Here is an 18,685-nt window from a genome sequence, read left to right as displayed (position 1 = left end):
TATTCAAACTAAAAGTGTTACGTATCCAAAATGTTAAATAAAAAGCTAAGTTATAAGAGTACTACTTCATGGTCCATAACTTGAGGAATCATGACTAGCAAAGAAATACAATATTATTGATATTACCAGTGAGCTCAATATATGGCAATGTAAAATCACTATATCAAAATAATAATATATTACCACAAAATATGTGGATTAATTGGTAAGAGATTTTTTCAGGTTAATTAGTGGTTTCAAGTTTGCATTTTTGATAACACAGTTGTGTTAAAATTTGGTAAGAAGAATTTTGTCACCTATTTGATCTTACCTACTTAAATTGAATTAGTTGAGTAATCAATGAATAATATAAAAAAATAATAATATTTTCGAATATGAATTATTTCATTAGTAGGATTTTCTCTTGTCGAAACACCAAGCAATAGTGCCCATTATGGTATGAAATCTTTTTCTTTATATATATTATCTGTACTAAGAAAGAGATTGTTGTTATAGATATAATTATTTTAATTTAATTATATAAATTATATCATCAAATAATTGAGATTAACTTGAAGTTGATCTTATGATTTTAGATTATAGTGGTAACTCAAGCACCCTTGCTAACTAATTTTGCTTGTGTTTAATTTCACCTACTTTTCTTTAAATTATTATATTATCTAATTATGTGTTATTACATAATTAACGAATTTAATTTTAATTCATGTTAATGTTAATGTGTGAAAATAATTTATATTATAATTCAATTGCATATGTATAAATTATATTAATTAATAATTAATTATAAATAAATGATAATCATTTATTGATGAAAATCAATGGTTCGAATTTGGTATCAAATTCCAAAATTTGATACTGGTATGGAAAAATCCTATCTCTTATGTATTGTCATAGTTAACATCTTTAATTGATAGTATTAAAATTATTAGCCTATTAACAAACACGTCTATATTTTTTCTTTGATCTTTTTAATTAATTACTATAGTGATAATTTTTTTACTAAAATACATTATTATTATTTATTTATTTTGGTAAAGCTAAAATACATTATTTTGACGTTGACGAAGAAGTATAAATTTTGCATTATCAAATTTGCTGGCCACAAAACCATTTGATACATATAAGAAATGAAACTATCGAACCATATGCCCGGCCTTTAGGGCTTATTGAATCCATAATGTGATTTAAGTAAGAAAAAAATGTGTATCATTTTGAAGGATACAAAGTTGTGTTATTTTAAGTAAGAGAACAAGATAAATCATAGGAGAGAAAATGGATGAAATTTTTTTAAAAAGTGTGGGTCTCACCTCTTTGTGAGAGTGAAAAAATATAAGGTGTGTCATTTAAAATGACACATCTTTTTCCCTTTGAGTAATTTAAAAACATAGCTAGGATGAATACCGGAAGCAAATCCCGGTGCTTGTTTCATGTAAAGTAAATGTTTCTTTTGAAGTATATTTGTTCTATGCGATTAATGTTTCTCATATTGTAACAAATAATTTTATCTCTTATACCCAAATAAAAATATGTGGGGCTATATAAAAAAAAGGAAAAGAAAACATAAATCACACATACTTTTTTTTTTTGGTAAATAAATCACACATACTTTGTATGTACAAGAAATAATTTCATCTTCTATAATATGAAAAATATTAATCCCTTATTTTATTTATTTATTTATGTTAGAATTTTCGGAATTATGCGAAGAAAGTATCCATTTGAAAGCCCAAACAAACCCATCTTTGAATTGGGCTCTATATAAAAGATAGGATCTAATGGTAATTGTGTAGTTATGGAAAAAAATGCATTTTGGTCCTCGCTTGATCGTAATTTTATTTTGTGAATTTAAGCCCAACACTCCATGAAGCTCAAAATAGGAAAAAAAATAAATTAATCTTGATTTTAAAGGGAATTTAAAAAAAATTAAAAGGCTTATTTTTAAACAGAAATATATTTTTAAAAGGAAAAAGTTCACCAATGCCCATGTGATTTGCTTCAGAATTACCTATGCCTTTGTGATTTTTTTTCTATCACATATGTCCATGTGATTTGCAAAAGGGTATGTTTTTTTATCACATATGCCCCTGTGGTTTTTTATTTTTTACAAAGCACATGGGTATATGTGATAAAAAAAATCATAAGGGCATAGGTGATTCTGAAGCAACCACATGAGCATTGATGAACTTTACCCTTTTTAAAAAGTAATACAACTTAAAAAAAATAAATTTTATCAAAAAACTTGAAATTTATAAATGAATCAAAACAATTATTTACATTGAAAATAACATAAAAATAATTAATCTATATCAAAATCAAAAACAATTTAAATGATCTAATTTTTATAATGATTATTTACTAAATTTCCTTATAACAATAAAACTCATTACTTATTTTTAAGATTCTTTTTTTCAAACACATCTAAAAAAAGCTTAAAACAAAAGAACTATTGTATCTCCAAAAAAAAAAAAAAGAACTATTGTTTAGAATCTTTTCTTAACCAAGATGGATTAAAATTAAATCAAAACGGCATTTTAAGTCCTACAAATATTTATAGCTTGATTTTCAAATTAAAAAATACATGAAACTACCAAGAAAAAGGCTTTTGTGAATAGTTTTTTTTCTAAATTTATCAACATCACTTTTATTTTAAATTTATAAATAAAAATGTATTTGTCCTTAAATTTTTAGAGGATCAATATCTACATATCTTTGTATTAAAAAAAATATTTAAAAACAAATTTTACTTGTGCATATGAGTGAGAATGAATCATATCAAGTTAGGTCTTACTTTGAGTGGGTTTAGTGATTTTAATTTATTTCAGAGTTATAATAGTTTTTATTATTATTTTTATTTTTTTGGAGCGAACGCAGATAACTTATTTTATGTTTTTTTATACATAAAGTTCAAGTTAAAAGTTTGACCTAATTTTATTAAGGAAAATAGTTATCTTATGTCACATAAGATAGTTGTCTTATGTTGCATACTCATAAAATCTTGTACCCATTTTTTATTTTTTAAATATTGTGGGCACCATAACTTTGTTTCACTCACATAAGATAAATATCTTATGTGACATAGTATGAGTTGACTTAAGAACTTATTTAAGACCTTTAAATAGGTTTAAAACAGGTAATGAATCGAAACAAATAGAATAAGTGCTATATATGTACCCAAAAAAAAAAAAAGAATAAGTGCTATATACCTTTGGTTCAAGTGAAAATAACCACTATGTAATTTTAAGATATTACAATGAAAGTTTAGTGTACCAAACTTAAACCATTTTACAATTGCAAATGTTATTCATGTGAAAAAGTTATTAGAAGAATCTCCATTAATTTATTTCACAACTTTCATGCTCCAATTTTTTCATTCACCTTTAGGGAGCGTTTGATAGAGGGAAAAACAATTATTCCATGTTGCGAAAATGAATTTTCCAGAAATGTTACTAAAAAGTTGTTTAGTAGGTCAAAATATTTCCAGTAATGTTGGTTCGAGTTTCCTAATTCTATATTGGGGGAGATTATAGTTACTACCTCTCTTTTTTACTACTTGTTACTACTAAATCTTAATCGTCAATTTCCGTCAATCTGACGGTTGTAATCTATTGGGTCAAATTTATTAATTAATTATTAAATTTCAATAAATTATAACCATTAGATTGACACAAATCAACAGTTAAGATTTGGTAGTAAGAGGTAGTAAGTATAACCTCTCCTTTCTATATTTGGTAAATTGTCAATGATTACTAAGAATGTAAGCTGATTTTTCGAAACTAACTTTTGATGATTTTATTTTTTTTAGGAGACAACAGGAAACTAAAATATATCAAAAAAAAAAAAACTAAGCACATAGCTTAGCCCAACGGACACCAATAGTGTCACTATACAGCTCTTCCCTGCAACCAGGAGTAGGAACATAAAAAACTTGCACTACCAAGGAGAATCCATACGAGTAAAAGGCAAGAAAGTCTGCCACTCTATTCCCTTCGTGATGGATGTGAGACATACGGACACACCAGCAACGATGTAACATGTTTCTAATATGTTGCACCAAGTTTGCTGCAGGATGATCAAGATGACTGCTGGGCTAATAGGGAATCTCCTTCCAATCACACTTGTCTAAATCCTTTATCCTAAGCCAATGGCAAACCAACCAAACAGGCCCACAATTCAGCATGCAAGACAGTACATGATCCTAAGTTTTCACATAAACCAAAAATCCAAGCTCCTGATGGGTCACGTAAGACACTACCACACCCGGACCTGTTACTAGTTATAGTCCCATCAACATTTAGCTTGACCCAGTGCATAAGGGGACAAGACCAAGCAATCATCCTCTCCACTCGATCTCTTGGTTGAAGCCCCACTACATGAAAGGTAGATGCTGCTAGGACAACTCTATCACAGAACCCCAAAGCTGAACGAAAAGTTGAGAAGACATTCTGGTATTTTCCTTCGAAGATCCATTTGTTTCTATCCCTCCAAATACTCCAGGCAAGAATCCCAAATAAAAGGGGCCAATCCGATTCTGAGCTCCAATCTTTGTTACTTTCTAAATTTATGTTGAACTAATCAAGCAAGTTTAGATTGAAGAATTCTCGCCATCTGTCTTGTCGCACCGTCAGACACTAGATTGATTTCCTTAGACTGAGGACAGTCCTGAATAGCATGAAGAGTAGATTCACTCGACTAGTTGCATCTAGGGCATAAATCTGATGCAGCCAAATGACGCTATAGCCTACGGTTATTAGTCATCAGCTTCTCACCGACCATTAACCAAAGAAACATGCACAAACTTTCAGATCCCTGCCATTTCCAAACTCGATCCAAGTGACAAAGTGGAGTAGAAGTGATGATGCGGTTCAACAGTGTATAAGTTAACTTTAGCGTAAACCTCCTGTGTGCTGTTTCGTTCCAAATAATGTGGTTTGGACCATCTTGCTCAGCGGGGGTAAAAAATTCATAATTCGATGTATTATGAAATCAGGTAATATAAGCTGACTTTAGTGTATAACTTTTGATGAATTTTTGAAAATATTAAAGCAAGATTCCTACACACACAATATTTTGTGGGGCTCACACTTTTTAAAGAAAACAAAAATAAAAAAATTAAGGCACGCAAAACGAATCTCTATAATATTACACAATCACTTTTCTTACAACATAACTCTTATAAAACCCTTTATAAATTATGTAAATTTTTTCGAGAATCCAATATACCTCTCACCTGGTGATATTATTTCATGAGATTCTTATTCCCAATTTTAATCCTCAGAAATCTCAATTTTTCAGGAAAATTTTAATAATTTTTGTACTAAACTAAACGTAAATAACTAAGATTTCCAATATAAATTTTATGTGAATTTAAAATTTATCTCTCTACTAAATTGCCACTTAAACACGTGCCACACCACACCCATTCACTCATGTTCATTCACAACAAAACCTCACCTTTTCAAACCCCAAAACCCTAATTTCCCCAAAAACATTGATTCATTTTTTTAAAATAAATAAATAAATCCATTTTCCCCACACCTTTTCTCTTTATGGACATTTAATAGAAGGGAATTTTTTTTTTATTCAGAAACATGTCTGAAAAATAAATTTATCAAAAATATTAGAATTGGTCAAAATATTCTGGAATATTGGATTGATTTTAACTCAACATTTTCTAACGTTTTTTCTACATTCTCCAGAATCTGAAATCGAATTCCTTAATTCCCTAGAAGACCCAAATTTCCCATTACAATCCTCAACATTTATGGGTTTCTGAATCACAGGAATTTTCTAGCAATATTCACATGGATCAACAAGACGAAGGGATTTCTAAGACTGCAAATTCGTATAGTTTCCCATCGTTGAACCATTCGGCGTGGCTCGAAATCAGGCTCTTCTATGTTAGGGTCTCGCCCTGCGCCACCGACCACCTCGTCCTCCGCCACCCCCGCCGCGAAATCGGGGCCTCCGTCGAGATCAACGGCTCCCGCGTTCCCGCGGCCGTCACCCTCCGCCGCGATCGCGTCGACCGGGAGTCTTCGGAGGTGACCTACGTCAGCACCGACAGCGTCCGCTTAACCGGCAGCGTCGAGTTCGAGGTGTACGAGGACGAGGTCTTGGTCCTGTGCGGGTCACTGGAGCGAATGGAAGCTGATTGGAGTGTGGATTGCCACGTGGCGATGCCGTCGTCGGCGGTGATTTTCCGGCCGAAGCTCGGCGTCTCGGCGGCGGCTCCGTCGGTGGAGGTTTACGTTGCCGGGTGTTGCTCCGGCGTGCCGGTGATTTTGTCAAAGACGATTCAGATGAGCCCGAGGAGGAGATTGGCTAGGCATGGCGTGCTTGATGCCATTCCTGAAGGTGAAGAAGTGGAGAAGGAACAGAAGAGTGTGATGATGAACGGTTTGAATCGACACAAGAACTCAAAGGTATTACCTTATGGCTACTCCTCTGTTAGTTTACTGTTTTTGTTTGTCAATTCCATTCATTAGTGAATTCAGAATGTGTTTGTGTTTGTGATGAGTATTATAAGGCTACTGGCATTTGTGTTCTGAAATTGAAATGATTAAATAAAAAGCAGAAGTAATTGGAAATCATAGCCCCCTTTTATGTTCATAGTCATAGAGTGTCGTTCAATGCTTTTATTATGGGGTAATAGTTTTCTTATCTAATAAGAGATAAGTATTATCTCTTACAACTCATTTGTGTAGTTGAGGTCCACTTTGAGGAGGAGAGAAAAAATAAATAAAGTGGGACCCATCTTAAATTTTTGTGTGTAGGAGATAAATTTCATCTTATGTAAGATAAGAATAATAAATTCTTTTATTATAATAGTGGTGTCGTGTTTACCAATTTTAATTTGTATTCAATTTACTTCATGTTGGCATCCGAAAGAAAAATTAATTTAAAAAAAATTATGGCCCAATTTTCAAAATAAATCCTTAAGGGAACTTTTGGCGGAGGAGATATTTTTTTTACCGGGTAATCATAATTATTGGGAATATGGTAGGAAAATAAGTATTAGTGGGAATATGGTAGAAAAGTAAGTTTGATGGAAAAGTTTTAAAAAAGTTGTTTGGTTGAAGGGAAAATTTATTTAAATAAAGTAACTTTGTCGTTGATTGGGAGGTTCATTTGTTTGAATTAAATTGATTGATTGAAACTGTTTTTTGTTGTTGTTGTTGTTGGGATTATTCCTACTGCTAATACAAGAAAGTGGCTGTGTTTGCTTGGATATATGTGCAGTTGCTTCTTCGCTACTTGGTTAAACTTGTTTTCCTGAGGCTAGTGGCATGTATTTAGTCAATTGTTTTCCTTTCTTTTTGCATTCAAGTATTGACACTATAAATAGAACCATATCTTCTGGATTCAACCTCAACCACGAGGGGAATCTCTTTTGTGTCTTGAAATTAGATTTCACCTCCACACCACGAAGGAAAAAGGCATAGTTTGATAGCTCTATTACTATCTATCTCATTTTAGGATTTATCTTATTTTGTGTTCTAAACAGCTTATAATTTATGATTGAAAGCTTAACAAGAGAGCTTTTGAAAAAAAAAAAAAGGAAATTTTTTTTCCCTTAAAATCAATCTAATCCAAACATGCTACTAATTCTTACAGTTAGATTCTCTTATTGTATCACGATCATTCCTCTTCCAGTTATATTATCACTTTCTGAATGAACCCCGTTAGTTGCATCTAGCATTAATTCTTAGTTTAGGACTAGGCACCGCTTTAAACAGGTACTATTTGGAGCTAGTTTGGTATCATGCTGATAAGTGAATAAAATGAAGTTATCTATTACTGGTAGACTCAAATCATATAGATTTCATGCCAATTATTGTGTCTATAGAGTTGCCTAATTGTTTCCTTTTTTCTGTCCTGAATACTGATTATTTAAGCAAAGAGGGCGAGTTTGGAACAGTGGTAAAACTATTCTTTTGTGATTGAAAGGTTGCGGGTTCGAATCCGAAAAACAACCTCTTTGCAATTATGCAAGGGTAAGACTGTGTACAAGTATTGCCCTCACTCCATTTTCGCTAGTCGGGGTTTAATGGGGAGTGGTTAAAATACTGATTATTTAAGCGTTATGGTTGAATGGAAGCAAATGCCAAATAACAGAAGACGTTTTTTGGGTTGTTCCCTATGCTTTTAATTTGAAACCAATGATTTGAGTTGCTTTATATTTATACCACTTCTCCGTTAAAACAATTGAAAAGAAAAGGGGAAAAGGGTTCATAAAAGGTAACTTTTATGTGCAGCCTAGATCTGTCCGGTTTTTCTTAGGCATGAATAAGTCTAAAAAATGTCTGAATTGAACATACATTTATGGCTATAACAAACCATCTGTTTAATTGTGTTCTGTTCATCAAGTAAGTGGCATTGGTCTCTTCGGCAGCATACTCTCTTTTCTGAACTGTGAAAACTATGGGAAAATATTCAGTTAGGAGTTTAGTCAATATACTATTCCCTACCATTTTCTAAACTGTGAAGTGATAGAAGAATCGGGTTAATGCTCTGTAATTTGAAGTTGTTTTATTAATGGCCAACTCTATGGAGCAGCAGTCCACCTGTGCGAGGCTTGTAGTTTATTTACTGTTGAGTTCTGCATCTGGTTTCACATAAGATTTGTTTCCTGTGCAATTCGATAGTCAATGTACTGCCAATAGGGCATTGCATAGCTACAACTGTTGAGTCATAGTTGCCTAGATAGACTGATTTGTTATGAAGAATGTTTCTGGAAACTCGTGTAATTGCTTTCTCTTTTTTGGGAGTGGGAATAGAATAGTTTCGAAAATCTGGTTGATTTGATTTTTCTTCCTCTGGATTCATGATGTTAGTTATGATCTTTTAATTTTGTGGTTGTCATCGGTTCTGAAATTCATTGTCAGCCTTTTGATTTTTGAAATTGAAAATTGTTTTATAGCTGATGATATCCTTCTTATGCAGATCATGGTGTCGGAAGTTGATGATTCTGAGTTTGATGGGAAGATGGGGAATGGTTTCTACTCTCAAGACATGTATCTGGGTGAGGATGGACAACTTTCCTGGTTTAATGCCGGGGTTAGAGTTGGTGTTGGAATTGGTCTAGGGGTGTGCCTGGGTATTGGAATTGGTGTTGGGCTGCTCATGCGTTCATATCAAACAACCAGCAGGAATTTTACAAAGAGATTTTTCTGATATGGTTTCACATTTTTGTTACTCTAGTTCATTGGCCAGTATAGGTTTGCGTGAGGTTTTGACTCTGAATATATACCCTTTTTTTTTATTGTTCATTTGTCTTGTAGATATCCTTATAAAAAAAGAAAAGAAAAAGGAAAATATAGATGATATTTTTGTTTCACTTGATGCCATTCTCTTAAATATATATGATGACTGTTCCTATGCAACACTTCATCCTGTAAAGTTTGTGCATATTTATATGAGAAATATGATGCCATTTGTTTTTTCTGCGATTTTGCCTTGATTCTTAAGGTTCTAAGTTGATTTTTTCTTTAGTGTTGTAATATCAGGAACTCAATTTGCTCTTAACATTTTAACTTACAATCTACTCTTATAACTCCAACCTTTTTATATTCAATCTTTCTCAACCCATTTAATTATTGATTACTGTGGATTGTCAAGGCCCAAAATCTGGTTCAGTCCAAAATCAAGGCAACATTGAGTTATTATAAAAATCCCGTTTTAGGAATGTGCTATTAGCTAGGTTCATTTACTTGCATTAATTTGAGCTAATAAATAATGAAAAATTATTCTCTTATTTTATATGAGAGTTATTTTATACTCCTCTTGTGCCGTTATTATTATTATTATTTTTAATAAATAATGGATTTCATACGAGATATTTATCTCCAATAGAAAAAATAGAACCCAATAAATTATAATTTCATTAGTGTCTGATACGTGGAGAAGTACATAATCAAATATAGAAAGAGTGTTAAATGAAATATAACTGACAAAGTGTAAGAACTTATTTAGTTTAAATTTAAAAAGATACTCATGAGTCGAATATTCGAAATAATAAAATATTATAAATGTTATATACAATTTTATAATACAATTTATAATGACAATTGTTTAGAAAAAAAAAAATCAAAAAAAGAAAAATGTTCGTATTTGTAAGTGCTTGAACGCGTGCGACCTCGTCTTGGTCCTTGGGAGTGAAAAGCAGCATAGCAATAGCATAACTGAGGAGGCAAGATCAGTAGAACTAGAAGCAAAGCAATTGACGAAGTAAGATCCAATCGTGTGCGGCAATGCCTCACAGTAACAATCCTGCACCTCCCCCCTTAGTGGTGACCCTAAACTGCATCGAAGATTGCTCCCTCGAACTCGAATCTCTCGCCGGCATCGCCGCCGTCGAGCATGTCCCCCTCAGCCGCCTCTCTGACGGCAAGATCGAGTCCGCCGCCGCCGTCTTACTACACTCCCTCGCCTACCTTCCACGCGCAGCTCAGCGCCGCCTCCGCTCCTATCAACTCATCCTCTGCCTCGGCTCCGCCGACCGCGCCGTCGACTCCGCCCTCGCCGCTGACCTCGGCCTCCGCCTCGTCCACGTTGACACCTCACGCGCCGAGGAGATCGCGGACACTGTGATGGCGCTGTTCCTCGGCCTCCTCCGTCGCACTCACCTGCTCTCCCGCCACGCACTCTCCTCCTCCGGCTGGCTGGGCTCCGTTCAGCCGCTCTGCCGCGGGATGCGGAGGTGCCGCGGCCTCGTTCTCGGGATCGTCGGTAGATCTGCTTCGGCTAGGTCTTTGGCCACTCGCAGCTTGGCTTTCAAAATGAGCGTGCTCTATTTTGATGTTCACACGGTACCTTCTTTTTCTTGTTCTTCAATCAGTGTTTTTCTTTTTTCTTTTAATTAATTTAATGTTTTTTTTTTTTTAAATTTGAAATGGTAATTTGTGTTTCACTGTTTGGATTTCGTGATTAACATGTCAATTGTTTGTGACACTTGATTAAACAGTATCTTCTTCCATTAATTTTTTTTTTTTTTTAATTTGGAATGGTAATTGGTGTGTAGCAATTTGGATTTCATGCTTAACATGTTAATTGTGAGAATTGATGATTTGTTGCTATAAATTCTCTTTTTGGGTGAATCAATGAGAATAAGGTACTCTGTTCCTAACCTGAGGCTTTATTTTTACTCTCTTTTTTTTTTTACTTGTTTCATAATTCCTAAGGATTTATTTTATTTTATTTTTTTGTTTGAATTTTGAAATGGTAATTAGTATTTCCTGGTTTGAATTTCAGGGTTCGCATGTTAAGTGTGAGAGTTGATGATTAGTTGGTATCAATCCTTTCTTGGGTAAATGAATGAGCTTGAAAATTTTCTTATCCAAAGTATTTTGGTTTTTATTTTTAATTTGAAATGGTAATTAGTATTTGTTTTAGTTTAGGTTTGATGATTAACATGTCAATTGTGAGAGTTGATGATTAGATGGGGTTTAAATCCTTATTGGGTAAATATGTGAGAATAGGATCCTCTGTTCTAACATGGGGCTTGAGTTTTGCACAGTTGGGTATACTGTATAGTCGTATACGTAAATGTGGGCTATTGTTGATGTTGATGGGAAACGGATCCAAGTTCTGTTAGGCTGATAGAGCATTCTTATTTCTTCTAACAATTATGAAATGTTATATTTGTTTGGGTTTCCTCGTGCATTAAGGTTTCTGTTGCCCTAACATACGTGCATATGTGTACACATACTCAATCAGTCGATTATCAGTAGCTGGATTCAGTGAAGGGGGTTACTGAAGATAAGGCTTGGTTATTGTAATCGTCAGCTTCTGAATGTGTCTTTCATAGTCTGCTCTTTGACTTGCATTTTTTTGTTTCTTCGGATTATTGGAAATCATTAGCAACTTTGCATCACTTGAACTAAGGACTGGCTACTGTGTTTTTGGCTAATTTTGTCTTTAACCTTGCACTCACAGGGAAAAGGAAAAGTAAACTTCCCCTCTGCAGCACGAAGAATGGATACTCTTAATGATTTACTTGCTGCAAGTGACCTTATATCACTCCATTGTGCTCTTACAAATGAAACAATGCAGATTATTAGTGCTGAATGTCTTCAACATATAAGGCCTGGTGTGTACTTATTTATATTTTAAAGATTTTCCTTTCAATCTGTTAGTTATTATGGTTTGAATTCTCTTCATGAATTTATAATGTTTCTATTGTTTTGACAGGAGCTTTTCTTGTAAATACTGGTAGTAGTCAGCTTTTAGATGATTGTGCTGTAAAGCAGCTCTTGATTGATGGAACCTTAGCTGGATGTGCTTTGGATGGCGCAGAAGGCCCCCAATGGATGGAAGCATGGGTATGGTACATTTAGGTTTTGATTCTTTGAATTCTTTAATTTTTAAGGTATGCTACGGGCATTCACAGATGTCTAAACTACTAACTGATTCTCACTCCCACTCTGATTATTAAAAGAAAATTTGCGTTTTTTTTGTTCAAATTATTGTTCCCTTCCTTTCATTATGGAATATTTCAGAGGAAGTTTTACACTTTTACCTCTGTCAAAAGAACAAAACTACCCTCCAGGATCCCTTACAACATCTTTTATTTTCTGTTTGGAGTAATAGCCAATTTTAAGCTAAGGTATGCATGGTCTTATGCACATACATGCAATTATTGTCCTTGCATCAATGTATTTATGTATTTGTGTGTGAAATCATCGACGGCTCATGGTAAACAACACCATGTCTGTGGTGGATACAGTGATGATTTAAGCAGCCATATTGAACATAAGAAATGACATCACAGCCCATCCAGAAAGAAATTAAAGACATAAATGATTGTAAATAATAATAGTGTTCTACCCTATGGATGTTTGGGTACTCCAAAAATAAGAAAAGAAAAGAGAAAATAGAAAAAAAGAGACCTGGTTCAAATTGATATAATCGAGAAGAAAGTTTCTTTATGGAAGTTATATCAACCTACCTGTCAGTGGTACATTTATACTTGTCTTTACCCCATCCACCATGTATGGTCATCCAGTAACCTGATTGGTCATTAACCAATTAGTGAGTTTTTCTTATGAAAAATTTCATAACAAGGAATTTGATAATTCTTTGTTGAGTAAATTGTTAAACTAGTCCTTAAAAGATAATGAATCAGTTATATTAGTCCATGAAAGATGGAAATTACTCCTAAGGACCCTAATTGTGCAATTCATTGGTCAAATTAGTCCTTGCATTAACTAGCGTTAATTAAAGCTAATAAAGATGTATACATGGCACGTTAAGTGCCATGCATGATGCACACAAGGCAAGCAACTCTCTTTCATCTCCCAGACGAAGTTATTTTATTGTTGAAAGGTAGAAAACGACATTGCTGCGTGTCACTATGTTTTTGCATAGCACAGGTAAGATCTTGGAGAGTTATATGTTCCTTGAAGCTCTCTTCGAGAAAAGCTAATTGTCCCTTAGATGCCGAGTTCTTCCAAGTTGAGCCATCTTGCTTGTCATCACTCGCCTTGGAACTTGCTGTCTCGGTCTCACCTGCATCCTTGTGTTCCCTCTTGTTTCTGCCTCTGTAGTCTGCATTTCTTTTCCTAATATTAAAATCCATCCAAAAAAGTGACATGACACTGATAGGGGATGATAGTGAGGTGTCATGGCTGGCATCTTCTGCCACCGGAAAACAGTTCCCATCTAGCATCCTAGCCATTTCACTTGACATGACACGTTCCATACCCACAATGGTGAACAAGCTGTTAGGCACCAAGATTGTCGAGTGATATCAAATTAGCATTTACTAGCTTTCATGAATAAAAAGGATTAAATTGTTGTCAATTATTCCTGATTAGTATCAATTAGCAACAGTATTTTTTGGCTTTACTTTTCTTCTGCATTTCAATTATCATTAATAAAATGATTAGATTGATATCAATTAGGATTAGCATTAATTGGTTATAGCTTTTTAGTATTTCAAATCCTTGTTATAAAAGACCAAATGGGTGTATGGAATATACAAGAAGAAATTTACTTCTTTCCAATAATTCTTTGATTCTCTTCTCTTTCTCCCAATTGATCTCGCCCTTCTCTGTCTTATCTCTCTGCGATTCTTTCAACTATAGAATTATCCTTAACAATTAGTGCTTTCATCGACTCTTGCCTCCACCGTGCCAACAACTTCATTCTCAAGAGGATGAGGAGCAATTGCAACGGTTTAACAACTAGCCAAGGCATTAGCCACTGCGGTTGAACAGTTACACAATGATTTCATCGACTTTCAAGCCAACCAACTTATAGCAGAAAGTTTCATGGCATTTTTGGACAAATGTGATCAGTGCCTCTTTGTCACTCTTTGACAGGAGCTACCAACACAACCACCATAGCCAATCGATCCTACTTTGGGCATCCTTGGCAGCGCTTCGCACAAGCCTAGACCTTTGGACATTGTGCCATCACATACACATACCATCCGCCTCAGGCTCCCGCATTTCTACTTAGATTACCTAATTGTTTGGCATTTCAACATAGAGCACTATTTTCAATATTATAAATGCACCTGGAGGATCGATTACTTCTAACTGCAATGCATCTCAGATCGACTCCATCCTTGATTACCAAGCTGCCTTCGAGAACCTCGCCAGCTAGGTTTGTGGACTCTTGCATTTATGTAATTGGTTTATCTTTGACTTGCTTAGGGAATCCAAGCTCATTAACACGTGGACTTGCATGATGCATTTGCATTTGCACACATGTATGAGTCTCAATTTCGTGAGCTACACCTCAGCAATTCACCATTTCAACTGCTGCTCTCAGCAACACTTATTGCCTCCCAAATCCTTGTCACACGGCTTCCCATCAAATGCCTAACAGAGGAAGAGATGTAGTTGCAACATGACAAAGGACTATGTTTCAATGATGAGAAGTTCGTCTGCAGGCATTGATGTAAAAGCCTGGTCCTTTCATATTTGGAGGGTCTTTCCTCCATGTCACCACCGTCTAAGTTTGTTGAACCTGATCCACTTAACCCATTCAAAAGCTGCCTCTCGACTTGAGGAAAAGTTGGATTTAGAAAGGGGGGGGGAGGGGGGGGAATGTTAGGCGCCAAGTTTGTCACGTGATGCCAAATTAGCATTTACTAGCTTCCATTAATATAAGTATTAGATTATGTTATCAATTAATCCTGATTAGTATCAATTAGCATTAGCATTTATTGGTTTTACCCTTTTTTAGCATTTCAATTAGCATTCATAAATTGATTACATTGATATCAATTAGGATTAGCATTTATTGGCTTTACCTTTTTAGGATTCCATATCTTTGTTATAAATGGCCAAATGGCTGGACGGAATAACCGAGAAGAGAATTACTTCCTTCCAATAGTTACCTAGTTCTCTTCTCTTTCTCATTCAATCTCTCATTCTCGCCTCTCTCCCTTTTTTTCCTTCTCTCTATGCAATTCTTCCAACTATGGAATTACCCTTAACACAAGCTCATTCAAACCTAGAACCAAGATTATGCAAAACTGAATAAAAATCCCATGACGAGAAGACTTGTGGATAAGCATAAAACTGGTCTAAATGATGAATATTCCATCATCTATATGGTGATTGGTGAATGAAAAATAAGGCACCAATTTTCTGAGTCAATGGAAGACAAAAGAAGAGATTATATGCTTTCAGTGAACCATGGAATTTGAAGCTAAGAAGAAGGCTGGGGTCTTAGAACCGGAGTGAAAAGAAGAAGGACGAGCTGAACAGGTTGATTTGAGGAACCCCTTCTCTCATCATGGCCACTTTTCTACCCTAAACCCTATAGTGAAACTAGTTCCCACTTGTGCTATGCAATACCAGGTGGATGGTGGAAAATGAGAATGTAATTTTTTGACCTATCAACACCAAAATTGCATCATGTGGGAGAAGGAAGAAAGTTGTTTGCCATGTGTGCATCTAGCATGGCACTCAATGTGCCACGTATATATCTCTACTGACTTTAACTGATGATAGTTAACGTGGGGACTAATTTGTGCGATACGGATTCCATGAGAGTAATTTTCATCTTTTAGGGACTAATATGACCGACTCTATATCTTTCAGGGACTAATTTGACTTTTTACTCATTCTTTATCAGAGCAAGAATGGAATGAATGAAAAACTGTTATAGGTTATGCAAAAGTTTGTCAACTTAATTGAACTGGCGTTTACATTTGCTACGAAAAACGGTATATTTATTAGAGTCTGTCTATTAGGGTACAGCAATGAGAGTTTTCATAAATGGATGATATTAACATACTTTGCCATATGTCTGCTTCAGGTTAAGGAGATGCCTAATGTGTTGATCCTTCCACGAAGTGCAGATTACAGTGAAGAGGTTTGGATGGAGATAAGGGAGAAAGCTATATCTATATTACAGACATTCTTCATTGATGGAATTATTCCAAAGAATGCCCTGTCTGACGTGGAAGAAGAGAGTGGGGTGGATGATGAAATCGAACAATCCGATCAACAATACAAAGAAAATGCTTTACAGATTATTGTTAGAGAGCAAACAGATGATGTTCCAGTTAGTCCTGAAAGCTCCCAAAAGAAAGGAGGTAATCAAGGGAAAGAGTCTTCATCCCAGCTTCAGGTTTCAAGTTTGACTCAGAGTACCTCTGCTCGATCCGAAGGAAGGCGCTGCAGGTCAGGTAAAAAGGCCAAAAAGAGGCATACCCGTCAGAAGTCCCAACAAAAATCAGAAGATTCTTCTGTACTGGAGAAAGAAGGCACATCTCAGAGAGATGATGCTGCTATGAGCGGCACTGATCAAGCTTTGAGCTCCAGCTCTGAAGACTCAAGAAGTAGAAAAACTCCAATAGAATACATGCAAGAACCAATTGCTACTCAAGTTCTAAAGTCAAGCATGAGGCTTAGTGGAAATTGTACTGAACTTTTGAGAGATGGATATGTTATAGCTCTGTATGCAAGAGACCACCCTGCTCTTCATGTCTCAAGACAAAGAGTTAAAGGTGGAGGTTGGATCCTGGATTCCATGTCAAATGTGTCAAAAAGAGACCCTGCTGCACAGTTCCTCATCATCTTCAGAAGCAAGGTTTGTTTCAAAAGAACTTTCTACTTATCCATGGAGCATATATTTCAAATAGTAATTTAGAGTGGTATAAGTTGTCTTAATTTATAATTCAAGTTTGATGCAAGCTAGCTGATATTTGAATGTTGATGTGTTTGCTTCAGGAAACAATTGGCTTGCGATCTCTTGCTGCTGGTGGAAAATTATTGCAGGTAGTTACAGAGTACAATGCTTAAGAGTTTCTCAATTTGATCATAGATTTTCCTAGACCTCTTTTTTTTTGTGAAATAGATTTTCCTAGAGTTAATTATTATGTATGTTATATGATGATTCTTTTGCATGCTGTATTGCAGTATTTGAGTAGTGTATTTTAGTTTAATATTACATTGCTAATACGATTGATGCCTTTAATATTTGGTTATAAACGTATTTTGCAGATCAATAGAAGAATGGAGTTTGTATTTGCCAGTCATAGTTTTGACGTTTGGGAGAATTGGACACTAGAAGGTTCCTTACAGGAATGTAGACTGGTGAACTGTAGAAATCCATCAGTAAGTTCAATATTTGACACGTATAGGCATAAAATTCAAATGTTTTCCCTTCCATCTGGTAACTAGTTGCAAAACGTTTGAGTTGGCTGCATATTTTGCAGAGGCTTTCCAAAATGGGCTTTACTTTTACAGTCCCATCTTTCTAACTTATTTTTCTTCAAAGCTGTTCTCATACAACATGTGTTGGAGAGATTTGGAGATTGTTTTTGAGTCCTTATTTTGTTTCTTCGTTTGTCTTTTTGGCTGTCTGGATCTTTGATTGACATCATGAAATTTCACTGTAAACTCAATTTTTTGGGCATTTTATAGACGATCTAGGTTTTTCCTATGAACAGAAGTCATGTCCTGACAAGGCATTGTTTTAGTAAACCATTAGGTTCTTTCATCAGTTTACTAGAGCAGGTCATCTCCCTTAAACATTACATTATACATATCTTAATTTCGGTTGCTTCATTGTTATATCCGTGTTTGTCGGATTGCTATGACAATATGTAAGTTATAACTTGGTCTATAAAATTTCTGCAAACTGATCAGTTTTTCTCTGCGTTTGCTCCTATTGACACAAACATTAGGCTGTTTTGGATGTACGCATCGAGATTTTGGCTACTGCAGGCGAAGATGGAGTTACACGTTGGGTTGAATAGACTAGTATGAAAAGTTTGTTCTACTTTATCTATGTAGAGTGATTCCAGTTCTGTATTACTCAAAATGGATGAGCTTGTAAATCATTTCTGTCCGGCGACTTGATGATCTTTCAAATGTTTCTTTGTGAAAGAATGGAATGTATTAATAGAACATTCTTTCTTTAGCCTTTTTTTTTTTAAAATCATTTATTGAGGAACTTTTATGAGATTTCATTGGAGTGATGATCTTTGCCCTCATGTTGTTAGTGAGATATAATATAAAAATAATAAATAGACCTTCACTTTTAAGCTTAAGTTGTTAGGGGAAATAGTTGTTTAATGGAATTAAAATAGAACAAGATAAAATCAAAAAATGGATTTTTGTAAAATTTATGCCTCAAGCTCAAAGGACTTATGCATTAGAAAGATATAATAGAAAAACCATTGATGATTTATCAAAAAATTTGAGTTGAATTGGAAATAGTT

General features: G+C 34.7%; 1 protein-coding gene across 1 annotated transcript; it reads left to right on the top strand.

Annotated features, from left to right (window-relative positions):
- The first annotated feature begins 5,676 nt into the window (after positions 1-5,676).
- On the top strand, positions 5,677-18,412 carry LOC133304182 (C-terminal binding protein AN). Its single transcript, XM_061504176.1, has 9 exons — positions 5,677-6,381; positions 8,921-9,160; positions 10,222-10,808; positions 11,935-12,088; positions 12,190-12,320; positions 16,273-17,049; positions 17,190-17,237; positions 17,463-17,576; positions 18,149-18,412. Exons 1-9 carry the CDS (start codon positions 5,802-5,804, stop codon positions 18,218-18,220), a joined length of 2,703 nt encoding a protein of 900 aa, XP_061360160.1. The 5' UTR covers positions 5,677-5,801; the 3' UTR covers positions 18,221-18,412.
- Positions 18,413-18,685: the final 273 nt, after the last annotated feature.

Source organism: Gastrolobium bilobum, unplaced genomic scaffold (assembly GCF_033153095.1).
Source record: "Gastrolobium bilobum isolate Gb01-03AN ecotype WA unplaced genomic scaffold, APGP_CSIRO_Gbil_v1 utg12837, whole genome shotgun sequence".
In the NCBI taxonomy this organism is placed as follows: domain Eukaryota; kingdom Viridiplantae; phylum Streptophyta; class Magnoliopsida; order Fabales; family Fabaceae; genus Gastrolobium; species Gastrolobium bilobum.
The sequence above is the reverse complement of the archived record's forward strand: the minus strand, read 5'-3'. Positions and strand labels throughout refer to the sequence as shown.